Raw genomic sequence first — 20,864 nt, forward strand, 5'->3', positions numbered from 1 at the left:
AGAGTTCAGATTGTCAGTGCTATTCAGAATCTGAGTGCAATAGATAGAATTAACCACAAAGATAGATGGGAATGCTAGCAACACTCTCTTTTGAACATTCTCTCTATCACTCACTCTTTTATTGGCTCAAATCAATGTAGGACCTACACTTTGGAAATGAAACCCACATAAAGTGATAGGATATACATTGATTTCACCCAATTAAAGAGTGAGTGCTAGAGAGAGTGCTCAAAATAAAGTGTTCCTCCTCAGGGTCGTCCCTGAGAATTTGAAGGTTCGGCTCTAGGATGAAAAGAGGCCAGTGATAAAATCAAAATGTTTTTTTTTTAAAAGAGCAATGTTCTATTTATATTTTTTTAAAGATAAATACAAGGTGCCGTATATATGCGGTACACCTAGAGGTGAAAATGACTACCGTATACATGAGGAACCCCCACCTAACACCAAAATCAAGAGGAACTAATTTTAATAATCCTAAAAGGCTAAAACAAGAGGACAGAAAATGAAACCTGCACAAAACCACCAAAAGCCATGCGCGCACAAAGCTGACAACACAACAACCAAGTGGTCACAACAACAACAAAAAACCCACAAAGCTGGCAGTACAGAAGCCAAGCAGTCACATCAACAGCAAAAAAATCGCAGTCCTGTTTAAATTAAAAATGAAGTCCGTAAACATAAGAAATAAATAATATAATAAATAATATAAAACGAGTTTAGGCGAATACCTTCAAAACGAATCTTCATTCACACCTAAACGAGACTTCCTACGCGCATTTACTGAAGCAAATTCATCAATCAACTCTTCGTATTGTATATTTTGCAACATAGGATTCTCAATTGCTATCATTGCTAAGCCATTAAGTCTTTCTTGTAGCATGGTAGACCGCATATAAGACTTCAACAACTTCAACTTTGAAAAACTTCTTTCTGCGGAGGCAACTGTCACGGGAATAGTCAATAAAATTCTATATGCAACAATTGTATTAGAAAAATAACTCATGTCTTTCAAAAATCTTAAATTCTGAATAGGTCCCATTTTTTCTTTAGGCAAGATATTATTAAGAGATACAATAGCTTGATCAACAAGGAAAAGAAAGTAATTAACTCTAAAAGATTCTTCTTCAGATTGCTCAACTGATGGGGTATTCAAATCCTCATCAAACTGCCTTTTTCTTCGAATTATGCGCCTTTGAGGAAATATCGAGTCAATATTCAATTCAATGGCAACTTCTGTAGCATCATCCAAGGTCTTCTTAAAGCCAGTTTTTCTATATTCCTTAAAAAAAGAAATTAATTCTTTTATTTTTGACATAGCAACATCAATAAGCATATCATTTGACTGTAAGAGCTTGCTAACAAAATTAATTGCAGATAATATGTCAAACCATATAATTATAGATACTATAAACTCAAAATCACCAAGTTCATGTGTTGCTATAGATTTAGCTTCAGTTCTTATTTTAGAATCATCATCCTTATCTGACACTTCAAGTAAAGCTTCAATAAAATCCGACATTCCCGCTCTTATAGCTTTGACACTTTCTACATGACTCTCCTAACGAGTGGATGACAATGATTTTGGAGTCAACCCTTTTAAATTATCTTTCAAAATTGTCCATCTCTTAGTAGAGTTGGCAAAAATAGTATAAATGTGTTGAACAACTCCAAAAAAATCTTTAGCTTTACCACATGAGTTAGCCATATCACACAATGTCAAGTTAAGACTATGGCAACTACAAGGAGTATAAAAGGCTCTTGGATTTATATCTAAAAACTTCTTTTGTACACCTCGATGTTTTCCTTTCATATTTGAACCATTATCATAACCTTGTCCTCGCACATCAAAGATGTCAAGATCAAGATTTTTCAATTCATCTTGTAAAACATCAAAAAGCCCTTGCCCAGTTGTATCATTCACATTCAAAAATCCTAAAAAAGACTCCTCAATGATAACAGAATTTGAAGAAACATCTACATATCGTATTATCTAAGACATTTGTTCTTGGTGACTAATATCAGGAGTACAATCAAGTATCACTGAGAAATACTTTGCTTGCTTGATTTTTTCAATGATTTGATTTTTAATTTTAGAAGCAAGCAAAAGTATTAACTCATTTTGGATTCTAGGCCCAAGATAGTGAACATGAAGATTATCAACAGTAACACGTCTAACATGTTCTTGGACACATGGATCAAATTCATTTAACATTTCAATTAAGCCCAAAAAGTTCCCATTTCCATCTTCATCCAATTTGTCTATAGAACCACGGAAGGCCAAATTAAGTTTAGCAAGGAATTTCACTATTGCAATGATTCTTTTTGAAAACACTTTTCCAATGATCCTTTTCTTTCTCAATCAATTTTTGAGTTGTTTTATCAATAGTTTGAAAACTATTCATCCCTTGACGCAACTCATACCAATTAGTCATGCTCTTAATGTGTTCCAAGCTTGCCTCATGCTCTTTACGTCTAACAAAAACATGTGACCAATCACTAAAACCCTCATTTGCTAATTGACCTCTATCAGTCTCTCTTTTAAAAACTTTACAACAAAAACAAAATAATCTATCAAGCTCTTTTAAATAAACAAGCCAATCTCTATCACACTTCTCTCCATTTGATAAAGTTCTAATATACAAATTAGCCGTAAAGCATCTAGAAGATTTATCTCTAGGACCCTTCACGATACTTAAATCTCTTATAGGGCCTTTTGTAGCTAACAACTCAATAATTTTAGACTCGAGAGAATCCCAATTTCTTGGATCAAATATATCTACACTAATGTGAATGTCATTAACATTATCAACATTTTGATTATCATCTTCATTATCATTAAGATTTTCAACATCAACATCCACAGCAACATTATCATCGATAGGGATAGCATCAACAGGAATGTCATCAATAGGAATAGGCATAGCATCAACATTATCAACGGGAATAGCATCAATAGAAATAGTATCAACAGGACTATCATCAATAGAAATTTGTGTTTCTTTTACAATAAATTTATCAAGAGCTCCTGTTTGGGATTCAATTAACTCAGCAATTTTTTTCTTTTTCCTACGCTTCTTAGCGCCAGACTCAAACTTTCGAATCTTAGGCGACAATCTAGGAGGATCCAATTTAGGAGGCATAGAGGAAGATTAACAAAAATAAAGAACCTAAAATTCTTCACTGTTCTTGAGCAATTCCGCAATGTCGAAGTTGAACCACATCATTAGACATACAATGTTGAGATTGAACCATAAAATAAAATTAAAACATAATTAGTAATTAGCAACATATATGATATATAAATTCAATTATACACTGAAATTTGATTAATTTTAACAAAAACTCCCAAAACAGTAAATATGCAGAAATCAATTATTACTAATTCTGTTAATAATCAACCAAATCTCTATCAATCTTTATCAATCTCTATTTAGCAATTTCAACATTCAACAAACAGTGTTGTTTTGGAAAGGGGAAAACCGATTGAAATTTGAAACAGTGTTGTTTTCAACATTCAACAAATCTCTATCTATCTCTATTTTAACAATTTCAACATTCAAATTAATGAAAGAGAGTTTATTTACTTACCAAACAGTGTTGTTTTGGAAAGGGAAAAACTGATTGAAACCTTGAGAGTTGAGAATCAGTGATGATTTGGTGAAGAAGGAAGAAGAAGAAGGAAAGCTTGATGATGTGAATCAGTTGATGATTGATCAGTGATGGACTGGTTGTGAATAGGTGATGGAATGGAAGAAATCGATGATGAGAGCAGAGGAAACACGTTTAGCTTTTGTGATGGAATGGAAGAAATAATTTTTTTTTATTGAAGGATATATATTATACTGGGTATAAAAAAAAAATTGAGGTCCATCCTTGAGGGAGGCCCAGCTCGTTTGAGCTGTTTGCACCCCCTCAGGGACGTCCCTGTTCCTCCTACAATCCAAGATTAGTCATGTCCCTTTGCACTTCCAAGAGAATTTCAATATAATCACGACTTATTACAAATGCTCAAGGACACAACCAAGAGACTTCATATACTCAAGTACACAAGCAAGAGATTTATAAATGCCCACAACTGAAAGAGACTTCTAAGAGTTTTACGAACAAAATAGTTTTCTTACACTTGATATACAATCGAGATGTGTAAACAATTACAAAACAGAACAAACTCTAAAGACTTAGAATTTCTAGGATTTTAACTTAGTAAAAAATTCTTAAGTGTTCTATGCGCTTTTAAATTTGACAGAGTAAGTGCACGGTTAAAATTCCAAAGTCTTATTATAACTCGTCAAGTCTTCAACTCCTTGTTGTGCGTAAAAGAATTCAAAGTGGTCTCATTCATCTCTTACTCGTGCCATCTTCTTCTCAAATAACATATTTGTTGACAAAACCACTTTTGTCCCCGAGCTTTCAATTCCTTCCGAGCTTGGCCTATGTGATCTTAATAGTCCAGGCCTGTGTGATCTTAATAGTCCAGCTTGTGGGGGATGTTACATGTTAATATTTAATTTAATTATCATTAACTAGAACCTATTAGTTAGCCTGCTTATTAATATTCTATTCAATTGTATTTATACATGTTGATTAGTCTTCTCTTTATTTTAGTGTATAAATAAACCTGCCATGTACCTTTATAGATAGATCAATGAGAATTATATCACTTTTGTCTTTCTACTGTGTTCTAAATATGGTCTTGTTAACTGGTGCCTCACCAGTTAAGAAATTAAAAGTAGAAATAAAAGGCATGATTTACATTGAAAAGAGCAATATTTCAAACTTTAAAAGATAGAATACTCAATTTCTAAGAAAATATTTCATTTTCTAACTGCTTAATCAGTGCCCGGAGGCACCGGTTAACATTTCCCTCTATATATTAACACTCTATACATTAATTTTTTTCTTGGATACTTTTATGTGACTTTGCATCATGTCACAAGTTATGAGCCCTATTCATCTTATCTATTTATTTTCTTTTGGAATTAGATACGTCAGTGAAATACTTGTTATGGTTTGAAATTAAGTTTGAGATTGCTCTTTGGAATTACCTACATCTTAAGTTTGGGGTGGCGTACCAGTAGAACTTGACTATCAAAAGAAAAATGTAGATAAAAATATCAAAATTTATATTGATTTCTTTACTTCAAATTTATAATACATTGAATAACCAAAGTAATTCTCTCGTTATGTTTAGAATTGGATTCATGTAATCCTGATTGTAGCTAAGAGATTCAATTTGTGTTTGCATTTTATTTTTGTGTTTCGCTTTTTCACTTCTTGTCTAATGGGTATTTTTTAAATATTACTTGGAAGTTTGGTGGGAAAATCCATGGAGAAAGGAATAGGAAAAGCATTTGATATCACCTGATGCAGATATACTAAGCAACCTGGGTTAGGGCATCACTTAAATTACTTTCTTAGATTTATTTTGTGGGGGACTTGTGCATCTGATCTTTGAGCAAGAAGCCACTACTTTGTAGTTAATATTATGACTTGGATCTTGAACTACTTTGATGTTTATGCTAATATTTGATGTTTTATCATTTTTGTCCGAACATTGTTTCATTCATCGGAATAATGTTAGGCATAGAGGTTTGGAGAAAAATCAACTATTATAGTCTGCCAATAATCTACCATGTATCTCCTGATTCATTTCACCATCACACATTGTTTTGAAAATCTGTTAACCGATCACCGTGTGTCATCAACTATTTGTTTAAGCAAATTTGATCAGCTGCATGAATCTTCTATATTTTCGTGTTCTAATTCTGGTAATCTGGTTTGATCACATAGAAGAATTCATAGGATGAATCATTTGGCTTAAAATCGTTTATACTCAGAATAGGTTTTAAAATGCAAAGTAAGATGCGATCAAATTTAGTACAATGATCAACAGAACACAGAAAAGCATACCTAACTTTGAGTTTCTTTTTATGCTGATTTTTAATATTGATTGGAGAGCATATAAGCATTCCACATTTTTTATGCAGGTTCAAATGATTTTTTTTATAGATGCAGTTCAATCTAATTTAATTGGTAGTAATTTTAGTGTGTGTAATTTTAGTGTTTAAACATTGCGGGCATGGTTCAGTCAGACATATTGTGAATATTGATATACATTATCCAACTAGCTAAGAATCTGAAGGTTAGATATGGAATGTTTAAATTCTTTTATGTTACATTTAAGATGAAATCATCTAAGGTGAACAAATTCAAGTTCAATTCAACAATGGAGATTGTGTTTGAAAATACATAAATTTCAAATGCACGAAGTTTTCATGGTATGAATTTACATGTTTTGGCTCAAGACCTGGAGATTTTCATTCCTGCTAGAGATAAACTCAAGTATAAGGTGAATCCTATAATTCGCAACGTGATTTCTTTGCCGGCGGGAGGATGGGATGCTATTAAATTCCAGGTATGTATCAGTATGTAACATTAGTTCACTAGTAGAAAAAATTTATTGGTTACTGAAATTTGGTGATGAATTTGATTTGTCTATATTTTTGGTCACTAATATTGTTTCTTGTAGTTGAGTTTAATAAGGTAATTTAGAGTCCAACTGAGATAGCACACTGATAACTTCTTCATTGTTTTTTTTGGCAGGGGTAAGGTTTTTGCACTGTCATAGATTTCATAGTTCTTTTGGTTATATGTATGCTAGAATGCAGCAGTGTACTTGTATCACAAATCAAAGTCAAAGTCTTATGTTTTAACTTATACGGCCGTAAATTTGACCCATTTCTAGTTATCTACACACAAAACATGAAAATTCATACCATGAAGGTGTAAACTTGCATGTTTCCATCTCAGTTGTCCGACATCGTAAATGTATACGCCTAGAAGACTCCTCTACTAAAATATACTAACACATACAAAACAATTCACACCTATGATATGATATAGGTGCCAGGAAATATTATAACCCAGGCTTTGACATAAATTTTATAACCAACCAACACTAATAAGATAAGATGTTAGCCAAAATCAAAATATCAGGAAATATGAGAAATTCCACTTCAATATTTATCTTTCTGCATTATTTCATTGAGTTTATAGGCTAGAAAAGCTCAAATACTTCGAACCTGAAGCCACCAAATCCATCGACCCTTCCTCATATATCTTTCACAAATGAGTTTCTTTCTCTCCATTAAACTGTACTGCAACAACTACTATCGAGGCTATAGTACTGTGGAATTTGGACAAAGAAAGACGAATAGCAATTTTGGAATAGGAGGCTATAGTACTGCGGAACTTGGACAAAGAAAGACGAATAGCAATTGTGGAAGAACAAATGATCGAGGAAAAAAGAAAAAAGGAAGGGGGTAATCTTCAGTAATGGCTTGCAAATAGTACTGCCCTAATTTGGTTTCAACTAATTTTTTTGTAGAAGTAATTGCTCACTAAATTTCAGTATTTGCAATCCCTTGATACTAATTGTTTTTGTGAAAATCTCTCACACGTTAAAGTTTGAATTTGCAACTGTGGTAGAAAATGCATTTGGCTGGTTGGTGATGCCAAAAAAACACATGTAAACAAAAATTCCTAGATACGCTAGATTTAACTGCATCAATAAAAAAGGCAGAAAAATACCAACATTCATTAGTGCAGAAAAATTCGTTAGATTAATCTGTAACAAGTGCAGAAAAATTGTGAATTGTTTATTGTCAACCCACCCTTTATTAGCATTTAGTTGAAGGCCTGCTTTCCAATCAATATGTAAAAGAAGCATGAAACAAACTGAAGATTTCACATGTTAATGAGAAAAAAACGAACAGAATCGTTGATTGCGGGTCTAATCTACTGTCAGTATAAGTGATTATGAACCAAATCTAACCTTTTAAGGAGAAAATACTAACATAACATCGTATAGTTAAAACTAGGGTTCAAATCCTGGCAAGGGAGAAAATACTAACGTAACAAGGGAGAAAAGGGTTTAAATGAGTTAAGTAGTTAGAAGTCCAGGCAAGGGAGAACATACTAACATAACAATTAACATACTAACAATTGTCATTAAAAAAAAAAGAATCATACCATGGAACATACTAATATTTTGTTTAGTTTTTCCAGCATTCCTATTAAGCCTTCACTATCAAAGAGTTCCTTACTTCGCTTCCTTTTTTCCTATTTAGCACTTGATGCTTAACTGAGAGAACTTGCAGTCACCATTGTGCTTTGTGAGAAGTGGTAAATAGATTTGTTGAATTTAAGTTAGGATATCAATTACACAAACACACGCACGCGCGTAATTATATGCTTGTTCAGCATACATTTTCCTCAACCCTAAATCTATCATCCTCTTTTAAAACTACAACATTATCATTTATGAATCAAACAAGTAAACAACCATTTGCATAAGACGATATATAAGTTAATATATCATATATAAACTTCAACATAACTAAATATCCAAATCATAACCCAAATTGAGAAAAACCGCAGCATGTTGTGCATACCTCAAGCTTATTATATCCTAGTTCCTATGCTTTGATCATATTACATAATCTTAATCTAACAAATTAACTCATTCATCATCCTAAGAATCACTGTTACTTAGTTCATACGAACACGAATTGTCTTATAATTAACAAAGGCTCTTCCTGCTCCTCTTTCTCTTCCTCACTACTACAGTCTCTAATCATGTCTGATGTCTCCAATTCCTGCCACAATCCTATCTACAGAGAGTGTGCTTGGAGTCGGCGTTGCAGACCTGTAATTCAAAAAATACCCATGAGTTAAGAAGTGACAAAATAAAACACAAAATATACAATTAAAATGAAAAACAAGACAAAACAAGAATGCATAATGAAAAATGGTTAAGGGTGCAACCATATCCACCAGTAAACAAAGAAATAAATTAGCTTCAACGATGATGCAATGAATCCAAGGGTTCTGTGATTAAATAATAAATTTTTATTGCAATATCATTAACATCGGGTATACAAGTAAAATAACTCTTCAGTACAATAATTTAAGGGATCATGTGAAATATTGACACGTTATTTTAACATGACAAAGATTTTAAGACAATATATATGAATTACCATAGATTCAAACGATAGAAGAGAACTTACTTCCAATGAGTCGAAATCAAGCTTTCAGCATAGTCCATTGCAGAAAACCAACACAGTTTGCTGGAAATTTTAACTCTCTCTACTCTCTTATCTCTCAGATTATAGATAATTGCTCGGTCATCTTCATAATTTGCCAATATCAGTGTATCGTCATTCTTAGAAAGGTACAGTGGCAACAACGGCGGCGTACAACTTTCAATGAATTCTGCATCGAAATCCGTGTCATAATTGATTGTGAGGTTATACATTTCAAGATTAAAGTAGTCAATTCTAAATAACAAAGTCCAAGACTCTTGAACTCCAAACTTCTTCATTTGCCATATAACAAATTCAGTTCCCTTGAAATCGTGCGAAAAGCAAAGGCAGTCCATCAGAACATGAAGAGTTGGCTGAAAGTGTGGGACTTCATCAAAACCAAATGGCAGCAAAAATTGTGTGTATGTCTCAGTCGAAAGATCAAGGGAAACAATCACAAATTGCTCAACATAATTCATACATTCGTAATGATAAGAAGCACAAAAATAGTTGCGAATAACCAACCAATTAATCTTGCCACTTAAATGCACGCCATTGTTATTTCGATTGATTTGAATACATCCAATAGGAATCAAAGGGAAACTCTCAATATTTCTCCAACAATTATCACTTAAACTGAAAATTCTGACCTGACTTCTCCATGAACCGCTGTGGTTCGCATCATCTTCTTCTGCCCGATATGCCACCAACTTGTAAGTTCCTGTTGAAATATCACAACCAAAACCGAACTTGAAAGTTTCTGATGAAGTGTTGTAGCATCGGAAAGTCCCTAATTCTTCAGATATTGTTCTCGTGGCAGGATTCCATAAACAAAACCAGTATTTTGTATACTTCCTATGGAGAGAATGGAAAATCAAGCAAAACAATCCATTGCAGGAACCAATAACCTGACAAGTGTCATTCAAATCATGGAAATTGTCACCAAAAACAGTGATTGAAGGATTCTCGAGTAAACGACTCACGGGGAAGGACTCTACACTACTGATAGGATATTTCAAAGTTGGTGGTGTGAGTATGATGTGTGGATTTTGTGAAGACTTCTTGAGGTGTTTTTGTACGAAGGTCGAATCATTGATGAGAGAGTTCCATGACTTGCTCACACATTTTAATTGCATGATGGTTTTCACGTTAAGAAAGGATAGGATTTCTGCGATAAGTTCGTCGGGAACGAAGGGCACCGTTAGCTGTTGTGAGTCGGATTGACCACGCTTCTTAACCTGAAGGATCTCCATCAGAGCTGTGACGCTTCTCAACCCTAAATTTATATGAAGTGTATCTGAATATGTAAAGTATGATGGTATCTAAATTTGCACGCCGCACATTTATATGAACCAAAACAAATAAAAAAGGTGTGAAGATCTACGAATATTTTTTGTTTAATAAACGAAAATTGCTCTGTGGTGAATATTGAAGCCAATCCTGATGGAGTCTGATGCTGGAAGATAAGAGTAGTATAGTAATAGAATGGAAAGAGTAATAGGTTCTACAATTGTATTAATCTGAGATCCACGATTACAGGGAAAATAGCAAATAGCAATGCAAAACAAAAAAGGAAATAACAAACTAATAGTGGCAATGATGGTGACCCCCCCTTAATTCTAACCGAATTAAAGAATGAATCTTTCTGTCCCCGCTTAGCTCATTTGGTAAGGGATAATGCACAATATGTGCAGGGATTGGGGTTCGAACCACGGACACCCCACTTATTCATTTTAAGGTGAATTTCTCTGACCACTAGGCTACTTGACAAAAAAAAAAAAAACACTGACTCCTCAATAATCAATATATATAGCATACAACACATGTTCCACACCTAACAGCTTTATTTTTCTTTTCCATGTCTCCTACTATAAACCCTCCACCATTGTTTTCAAAATCCCGACTTAAATCTTACAATCCAGGATTTTGAGATTTTCTTCACCTTTAATGACTCAAATCCGTAGTAGAATCTTAAAATAGGCAAAATTCATCGATTTTGATTGTGATTTTACGATTTCTTATAAACTAAGTCATTTAAGACTATATATCATTTATAAAATATATTTAGTATTATTATTTTCTGGTAAAATCCATCGATTTTGATTGCGATTTTACAATTTCCTATATCGATTCTACAAAAGTCCTTGAGTAAAATCCTTCGATTTTGATTGCGATTTTACGAATCCCGATTTTGCTATTCCCTTTCAACCTGAATTAAAGTCCCGATTTTGACAACCTTGCCCTCCACACTCTTGGTTTAGGCATAAAGTCAAGCCCAATTTCTTCGTCTAAGTCTATCAAACCATACTAATATCCTCCCATACTCGTTGGGGAATAGGTAGAGGCTGTAAGACTCCAAATGGTTGGTGAGTGGAGTATTTGTTTTGTTGACACAGGTCACAATCACGAATAAACAACTTAACATCAGCAGCCATGTGAGGCCAAAAGAAGGAGGCAATTAATCTCGTCAGAGTCCCTTTATTACCAGAATGACCACCTGCTGGCGACGAATGGTGCGCATGCAATAACTGAGGTCGTATGTGAGTTTCTGACAGAATGAAAAGTCTGTTGTTTTGTTTGTAGTACAAAAGGACTTTGAGTTAGGTGTCATTCTCATTCTAATTCAAGTTTCTCTCTTCTCCTTCGCTTAAAACTCTTATGTGTTGCGTCGGTGTCTCCCCAAGATCTTTCTCCCACACTTTTCATTTTTGGAAATTTTTATTTATAGATAGATATCTTATGACCGTACAAGAATAATCCAGGTTTGAGTCTCATTGCCATGTGTAAAAAGATTGTTTTACCATCCTATTTGTTTTTACACCTTACATCTTCAAAAGTGCTCTCTCAGCGACAGTTAAGTGTCGTTGCGATCTGGACATATTCCATAACAGAACAACAAACTATTCATATGTTCAAAACTTTAAAAAAATAAAAAAATTAACCAAACTCCCTCCAAACCCCTTCAAACCAACTACATCCATTTTCTTCAACTTGAAGTAAAATGTTCATAAACCTATTGCGATAAAAAGTTTGTTTTATATGTTAGTTATTTTGAACAAAGAGAAATGCTAAGGTCAAACCCTCTAACACACTCTTTGACACACTCCAGTAATATTATGCCACATCACCCACTCTTATTATTCCTTTAACCGGCTAACAGGTTGTTTTGGTTGCTAAACATTAAAAAAAAATTTGGCAATATTTTTTTCTTCTCAATTCGTAGAAACCATACAGTCGTGATAGTCTGTCATCATCACCACACCATTCATTGTCTTTCATTTCTTTTCCATTCTCAATTTCAATACCATCCAACTATTCTATTTCACTTTCATTTTCAATCTCAATTTCTAACAACCACCCCCTTTTTCAATTTGTGAAATTCCAATGCAAAAGAAAGACGGGTGATGGTAAATCTGGTGATGTGCTTCGAAGCAGGTATTGGACCAAATTGGGGATGATGAGATTTTTCTAATCTAACAAAGAAATGTTTCGTCTTCGAGGTTACCACGCCACTGATGGTTTCAACGTCGTCCACCATTGGCAAGGGTTTTCAAGATCTCTCTATTTCTTTGAAAAAAATCAGAAATAAAAAAAATCAGGGAAAAAAGACGGTGGAAGCAAAAATTAGTGTTTTTTTTTTTAACTTGTACAACAGGTTGCTGGTTAATGAAATAAAAAGAGTGTATGAGATGGCAAATTATGATTGGAGTGTGTCAAAAGAGTGTGTTAGAGAGTGTGACCATAGCATTCCTCTTGAATGTTTTGACCGCCAATCTTGTTTAGAGTAGGTTTAAGTCATTGTTATATATTTTGCACTTGAAGTATTTGATGAAATGCAACGAGTTTTGAATTGAATTTTTCATTCCTTTTTTGTTGTGTGGATATGTTTAAGAACCCACATAGGCACCGATTAAGAAGGAGACCATGACTCATAGGGCCCACAGGGAGAGGATGATATCGAACCCACATTTTTCCAAACAACACCACGATCGTTGAATCACTTCAATGCTACCTTTCTGCAACTCTGCTACAATCCCACCACTACAATTTATCATTGTCATGGTATCTTAACTTAATGTTTGGGTATAATAGGAGTAGAAATTTAAAGATAATGGAAGAGAGAACCGAAAAAATGAGAAGGGAAAGAGAGGGAAGTAATAATGTAGATAGAGGGAGGGATTAACAAAATACATTGTTCTTCTCTATACCACTCCCCTGATTCAACAATATCAAACCCCACTTTTTAAATATCATCAAAACACAACTCACAACAAAAAACAATAGCAATAAAAATATTGTTTTAACAAAGCAGGAGGGCGAAGCTACTACAAGAGTTCCAATATCGCTCGAGGAAATAGTGACGACTCGTCTACCAGCATATACCATATAGAAGAATCTAGGGAAAGACTTAAATTGGAGGGAAATACAAGCCATTATTTTTATTGGAGGGTCATAATTTAAGCCTTTCATCTCTCACCTGAAGTGAAGTGATATGGTATTGCAATGGAGGATCTCAAAATAAAAAATGGTAGAGATCATATAAGAGAGGGAAAATGCAAAACTGAAAAATAGAAATTGTGTTTTATTGCTATGACTTTGGTAAAATAATGAATTATATTAACAAAAGGCACCAGGGATGCCAAATAACAAGAGTACAAATAGTTAAAAATAAAGCTTCCCTCAACAAACAAAAAAAGCTACAATTACAAACAACGAAGATTCTACGCCAATTCATGAAGTTCATCATCATCAAGATGAAAACCAAATAAAATGTAGTAACTTAGGGAAGAAGAAGAAATCTGAGAAAATGAAAACTGTTTATCGAATTGTGTCGAGTTTGTTACATTTCATCTATATATAGAAGTCATTGTTCTAACTAGCTATTAGATCTTCCTACCAATTAACAGCTGGCACTAACTACTATATGGTTAGATTACTCACTCTATGTACCATACACTATAGTAATAGTGTAGCTAAAGCTCAAGTTAACTAATACCGAGTTACAGTTTTGCAGGTTTAACAACAATCACCACAAAATTCAAAGTAATTCCTCAACCTCCTACAAAACAGAACCTGAAACCATATCCCTCGTTGACAAACATGGTGAGAATTCACTGCTATGCATGAAAAAATATCCCAACCAACACTAAATAATTTGGTTAATGTCCGAGAATAATTGCTGCTGCCGCTGCTGAACAATAATAATCTCCCAATCAAGAAGTCGATACTATACTACACACTAGGAATCTGCTTGACGTGAAAACCAAAAGCTGCAGATACTCCCAAAACCTGCTCGAACCAAAATAGAAATTGTCTTAGAACAAGTACAAATATAGATTTACATCAAGCGATTACATCCCTTAAATAGAGAACAAATGTGTAACAAGCTACTAAAAAATTAACAGTAATGTTATACATAGCGAGAAACATTATCCCAAACGGATCACAAACCGAAAATAGACCAACGAAAAATCAGTGATGGGTGACAATAAAGGAAGGTTTGGAACATAAATTGAAGTCAACAAATAAAGGGTGAGTGGAATGCATGTGTCGTGATACATTATTGTGTTCCTTCCTCATAATAAACAGCATTTTGCAAAAATTAATTACTAATTACATACTAATTGCATCTCTAGCAGGTAGCACTCAACAGTATGATAAAAAATCGAGTAGATACAATAACTCTACCTAGGGAAGTTGTTCTTTGCATTTAATGATAGATGGTTGATATTATGGTCACCCCAGCCACAACAATACAAAGAATTGCAAAGAGTCTCATCGCAGGGATAGCTGGTTTGGGAGGTGGAATTGTACAGAGCTCCTGAAGCTCCTGGATCTGATAATAGTAAGGAAAATTGGTTTCAGTAAATTTTTCAATGACCAGTAAAAGAATAACAATACCATTTTGAAAAAGAAGAGACAAAAATACTTATCAGCAGTTTTTTTCATTCACGAGTAAAGTAGGAGTAGCTGAGTAATTCTTCATGTGCTAAATACTTTTGAAGTGCAAAAATGGTACATTCTAACATTTATTATGATATTAAATAACATAAATAACAGAATTTTCACCAACCTCGATAGGTTGCTTCCAATTCTTCTTTATTCCTTCTAGATGCCCCTCTCCAACAACAGCGACAACTGTTCTGCTCTTCCTTGCCACTGTTAATAATGTGTGGGACATGTACCTAGATACACGCAATCTAAATTTAGTCATACATAATATGAGATGCAACATAAATATATAATCTATAGTAAACAAATACCAAACAAAGACTGTTTGGATTAACCTATTTGCTCTTATCTAGTTATTTAAGCACTTGTGAGACTATTTGAGAGAGCTTATAAAAACAACGTATGATATGTAGGTTGTTTTAGCTTATTTGCATAAGCTTTCCTTAGATTTTGTAAGTTTAAAGAACACCACAGGCATATATATCAAAAGAAAGGCCACCCAAATATGGTTTTTAAAGTAGCTTTAGCATTCATGACCCTTACCAATATCTTTATTCTTCAGATTGTACCTAGTAGGATGTTTCAAACTGTTAATTTCTCATCATCATCGAGGGACAACAGTGTTAATTGCATACATAGAGAAATTGCCTCGTCTAAACTTCAGAGTGCCATCACACTCATTCATGGAACTAACTTTTGAGAGTGAGATATAAAAACGTTTAACTCATATCAACCTCTATAAAAATCACTACAGTAGGGTCTATTCTACAGTATTTTCATATCATGTGCTATGAAACAAAATAGGCACCCATGGTATTTGAATTTAGACCTTCATGTGCTATGAAACAAAATAGGCACCCAAGGTATTTGAATTTAGACCTTCAGGTTGCCTACAATAAGCAGAAAATGCCAAAACAATAACCTCATTCAAGATGCTATCCAAGAGCCCCTCCAGTTAAACATATGTATTCTTTAGGCTTTGTTTCAGACTTGGGAGGGATAAACTTTGTCGGAAGGAAGGAAAAAGTACAAGAGAGGAAAGGAGAACTTTTCAACTTGTTATGGAAAAAAATAAACAGCCACAAAAATTACAGCTGGTGCAATCACAATAAATCAAACTTTATATTTAATTAAGTGCAATATTAGGAGCGGAGATCGGATCCTCTCAATTTTCTCTCCTTATTGCATTTTGTTGGAATTTGGAGCCTAACTCATCCTTACAGAACCGTCTTGTAAGGTGAGGAGTGTCTTCTCTTTATAAACTCTTCTCAAGAGTCCTATCTATACCATGTGGGACTAAATCCACCCCCTCAAAGCTAACACAATGAAGGTGTTGCAGGCTGCAATAAAGGCTAACCAAAGGTCGCAATTTAGGCAACTAGGGGCAGACCGCAATTAAGGCGGAATTTCCAACACACACCCTCACGCTTCAGCCCGGCCCAATGGGCCTGAAGCATTGACGATGCGGGAAGACCAATGATAGATCTAGGATAGGCTCTAATACCATGTTGAGATTTGGGGTCTAAATCATCATTACAAAACCGGCTTAGGCGACTAGGGGCGGTCCACAATTAAGGTGGAATATACAACACATTTATATTTTCAAAACTTTGGTGATGATAGAAATGGAGAAAGTATAAAACAGAGAGGATCTATCTAGACTCCAATATTAGAACTTACCGATCTCTTTCATGCACCATGGCCTCCCTTATGGTTGGAAATCTCTTATACACCATTCAATCACACGGAAGAGTTGGGAAACAAGCAATCAATAATTTTGGGATGTGCCAAAGTGGCAGCTTACTCCATGTTCTCTTTAATGTAATCTGTTTAGAGGAAATGCAGAAAAGATAACAACATAAAACTGTAAAAGGAAGAAATAAAATAAAAGTTCACTTCATTCATGATCTAAAGAGGCAGCATACATGCTTATAAAGCTAGGGTTATGACCCTTGTTGGGCCTAATACTAATAGGCCGCAGGCCACTTGATTGAAAATATAAAGGCTTGACTTAATATTCTTAATAAAAGAGCAAAACTTATTTAAGAACAAAATCCTTTAACCAAAATGGCTTCAAAGATTCTTTTTTTGACTTAATGGGACCCAACTTGCTAACAAAATCAATACCGATCAATACAGTAACAAAGTTACAAAACATAATCTCACATGCAAACCAAGCTAAAAGCGCATTTGGTAAAACTCTAACCATTGATAATAGAAATAAATAATTAGTGAGCATTAGAAGATGTTTTTGGCAAAAAAAACATAGCTTATTTTTAAGAACATTTGTTTTAGAGGCTACCTTTATAACTTTTATGAAAAGCACTCAGGTTTGTTTTTTCTTTTGTCTAAACATATGCCAGCAAAAGGGATATGAGATATTCTTACAAAAGAAGGCAAGAAAAATAGAATTATTTGCCTTCTTTTTTTGGTTTCTTAAGTCTTAAGGGAAATGAACTATAGTAATCCAAAGTTTGCCGAGAGATAAGTAAGTTTTGGCCAAAAATTGTTTCAGCTAAAGATCAAACTCAGATTCTAATGATGGGTTTGTCTTAAATAGAAACTCATTAACAAAAATATAGCATTCATTCTCAAGTCACAAATTTTACTATCCTAATAATTATTGATTTATTAAAATATCAAGAAGTGAAAACTTTCTAAAGAACTATCAGTGGTTTTCATGGATCAAAAAATTCATGACCTCAAAAACAAATGAAATAAAAAATTATTCTAACCTCTAAACGGCGATCACCAAGTACCACTATGCCACTATATTTGATTGCTTCTTTATATGCCGAACGAAACTGAGCAAAAGGATAACCGTCACACCTACTGTCAATCTGTCAGATTTTCAAGGGAAAAAAATGGTTCATGATAATTGCAACATTTTTTTTTTCAAAAATCAAATATCATTCTGGAATAATTTAGAATGAAAGATGAATAGTAGACAAATGTAATAGGATGATAAATATAATTGTCAAACATTGAAACATGCCTCGGCATCCAACCAGCTAGTAACCATTCGAAAGATGCTATATTTTTCCTTCCTCATTGCATCATTCATTTCTCCCATGGTAAGTGCCTGTGAGAAATTAAAGAAATTAATTATACTATGATAATGTTGATTATCAATACAAGAAAAGCTACACCTAATTGTCATGATTGCATTATCTGAAATATGAACTAAAATAGTGGAAACCTCCATGTTGTCATGCAAAAGCACTTCCTGACGATCTGAGCACAATTCCAAGAAAACAATCTGGAGTAGACAAAAGCCAAGCATTAAAAAATGTTCAAAGATAATAAGGGAACTGAAAGCTTGAAATCTAAAGGACAAAACCACCTCTGGTTTCAGAAATTTCACAATTTCCTCAACTTGTTTGCTTGATTCCTGCAATATAATTCAAAACAAGGGCCTTTTGGTGATGATGATGATAAAAAAATTGAATGTCTCGTAAATACAACTACTCATATGATAAAAGAATGAGATACATTTCATATGGTGTTAACATATCTAAATATAAGACCTGTTTTGTTTTATCTTTATCCCATTTTATAAGATTATCTTTGAATTTTCAACCACATTAACATCACAACCAACTTTCTTAATTTCAATGATTAACTCGATGAGTATTGTATTTAGATACACGGGAGTATCGGCCTTTTAAATCTATCGCTAATTATCAGCACTCTTTGAAAGATAAAATTTGTCCATAAACATAAACCCTTTTTTAAGTTTTTAGACGGATTTATTACGTACCTTATTTCCATGAAAGGTGCCAACAAGGTAGACATCGCAAACACCTCCCTTTTCCATAGAGTCACAAGACAGTTGAATGACATTTTTCGTAAGCTCCTTCGGTAACTCCAACCGACGCTGTCGTTCCTTTTCCGGTGACTGATCTCGGCAGAAGGCGGCAGAGGTGGTTGAGAAGCAAGGCAGGGTGGTGAATGTTGTTTGGATAACCTTTCTCAACCTCGTGCTCAAACAACAACGGCTTCTTAACACATTCATCGGTGGGCGCCTGAAGATGCTTAATCAAAGCTGAAATCTCACACAAACACACACACACAAGTCAAGCGCAATACAACCGCACACAACGAGATTGAAAACATCAATTTAACTATCTTTGCAAGATTTGACAAAATATATAAAAAGCACAATCGAAACAACAATGTACAATACAGATTATTCACATCAAAAAACCCTTGTATTTTTTTGAAAGAAAAAAACAAAAACCATAATCTAGTACCCCAAACAGATTAACACACATAAAATGATAAAACACGAAACAAATCAAAACATTTATAAAATGATGAAGCAATAATAAAAAAAAAATAAGAAAACAAGAATGAGAAAGAAAAGTGTACCAAAAAATGGAAGAACAGAGGTAGAGTCAGGAATGGTGGAGTGATTTGGAGAAGAAGGTGGAGTGATTTGGGTTTATATATGAAAAATCTTTGTGTACGGATGATTTTGGGGGAAAAGTTTGCTATGGTTATTGCTAAACCGTGATCAAGCAAAGTTTTTCCCTCCTAAACCACCGTTAAATGTGTGTTTATATAGCCAACTCCCTCACATTTCTACGCATTCAATTCTAGTGATTAACACTCTGTTTGGTTTGAAAGAGTTAAAAGAAGAGAAGAGAGGGTTAGTGAAGAGAGAAAGAAATAGAAGAGATGTACCATATTTCTCTTGTTTGGATAGCGAAGGCTGAAGAGTTTGTGAAGAGAGAATAAAAATAGGTGGGCTCTACCACCTTTTTGTTTCTCTTCAAATGTACCTTTATGCCACTACAAATTGAGAATTGCTATTCCCACCTTGCATAAGGTTCTGGCACACGAATAATTGACATTTTTGCCCCCTTGGCAATTAACTGTCGAAGTTTTAGAAATCCAACTGCAGTTAACTATCGAGAAAAACTTCGGTAGTTAACTACCGAAGAAAAAAGGAAAAAAAAAAACTCTTTCGACACTTTACTGCCGAGGAACTATTTCATACCTTTTTTATTATACTGAAGCACTCCTCTTGCAGTACAAGACTGTATAATTTTAAAATTTTAGGAAATAAATAATTTTCCAACTCTTGCAGTACAGCTAAGAGATAAGAGAATATACTCGACTACAATAATCACAACATCAATTTTGCATTGAGACTAAGAGATAATTATTAAATTGAGTTTAATTTAGAAATCATCATTATTTCTTGCTTAAAAATAAGCCAAGATATAATAGTATTTTGTTTATATAAACAGAATTAATTTAGAAACATCTAGTGTACGTGTATGTAAAATCAACAAATCATCAAACACGTTTCATATTCTAGGAGAAGAAGCATCCATCAGCTTCTGAAATCATCAACACTATTCAACTATGTTTCGATTATCTCTTTTTTAAAGCTTCAACAAAACAGTATAATAAAAAAGTTTGAAATAGTTCCTCGGCAGCAAAGTGTCGAAGTAGTTTTTTTTTTTTTTTTCTTTTTTCTTCGGCAGTTAACTGCAGCCGGTTCTTTAACTTCGGTAGTTAACTGCTGCAGGAGTATTTTCGTCTTTTATATGTATTTTTCAGCCCTATCATATGTGTCAACAGCAATTCTCCTACAAATTTATACTTATGCAATTTTTATTCTTTTCGGTGAATTTTTGGATGAATGTCCCAAACACTTTTTTTTTTTGCAGCACATACCCAAAAAAAGTATAAAACTTGACATGTGTATTATAAAAAAAAAGGGAGGGCTGGACCAACAACAAGACACAGTTGTGCTCAAAATTGGGTTTCGAAAATATATAATACACCTTAAATTAGATTCTTAAATTAAATTAT

The 20,864-nt window shown here is 33.8% G+C and overlaps 2 protein-coding genes across 2 annotated transcripts; both read right to left on the minus strand.

Moving 5' to 3' along the window:
- Positions 1-8,410: 8,410 nt before the first annotated feature.
- Positions 8,411-10,611, minus strand: LOC11438147 (putative F-box protein At1g33530). Its single transcript, XM_003619425.3, has 2 exons — positions 9,072-10,611; positions 8,411-8,707 (listed from the first exon to the last, which is right to left on the minus strand). Exons 1-2 carry the CDS (start codon positions 10,337-10,339, stop codon positions 8,632-8,634), a joined length of 1,344 nt encoding a protein of 447 aa, XP_003619473.1. The 5' UTR covers positions 10,340-10,611; the 3' UTR covers positions 8,411-8,631.
- Positions 10,612-13,862: 3,251 nt separating this feature from the next.
- On the minus strand, positions 13,863-19,784 carry LOC11440264 (traB domain-containing protein). Its single transcript, XM_024785770.2, has 10 exons — positions 19,410-19,784; positions 18,799-19,083; positions 18,382-18,429; positions 18,238-18,297; positions 18,034-18,120; positions 17,774-17,878; positions 16,719-16,864; positions 15,160-15,271; positions 14,775-14,922; positions 13,863-14,375 (listed from the first exon to the last, which is right to left on the minus strand). Exons 2-7 carry the CDS (start codon positions 19,051-19,053, stop codon positions 16,775-16,777), a joined length of 645 nt encoding a protein of 214 aa, XP_024641538.1. The 5' UTR covers positions 19,054-19,083; positions 19,410-19,784; the 3' UTR covers positions 13,863-14,375; positions 14,775-14,922; positions 15,160-15,271; positions 16,719-16,774.
- Between the last annotated feature and the right edge of the window lie 1,080 nt (positions 19,785-20,864).

The sequence above is a fragment of the Medicago truncatula genome, chromosome 6 (assembly GCF_003473485.1).
Source record: "Medicago truncatula cultivar Jemalong A17 chromosome 6, MtrunA17r5.0-ANR, whole genome shotgun sequence".
In the NCBI taxonomy this organism is placed as follows: Eukaryota; Viridiplantae; Streptophyta; class Magnoliopsida; order Fabales; family Fabaceae; genus Medicago; species Medicago truncatula.

What these genes read in the sequence shown, in the direction of transcription:
- LOC11438147 (XM_003619425.3), bottom strand. Translation starts at nt 10,339, where the DNA reads ATGGAGATCCTTCAGGTTAAGAAGCGTGGTCAATCCGACTCACAACAG. An exon ending in TTGATTTCGACTCATTGGAA is followed by an intron (nt 8,708 to 9,071) that starts GTAAGTTCTCTT and finishes TTTGAATTACAG; the next exon opens with GTCTGCAACGCCGACTCCAA.
- LOC11440264 (XM_024785770.2), bottom strand. Translation starts at nt 19,053, where the DNA reads ATGAATGTGTTAAGAAGCCGTTGTTGTTTGAGCACGAGGTTGAGAAAG. An exon ending in GCACCTTTCATGGAAATAAG is followed by an intron (nt 18,430 to 18,798) that starts GTACGTAATAAA and finishes ATTATATTGCAG; the next exon opens with GAATCAAGCAAACAAGTTGA. An exon ending in TTGGTGATCGCCGTTTAGAG is followed by an intron (nt 16,865 to 17,773) that starts GTTAGAATAATT and finishes TCCTCTAAACAG; the next exon opens with ATTACATTAAAGAGAACATG.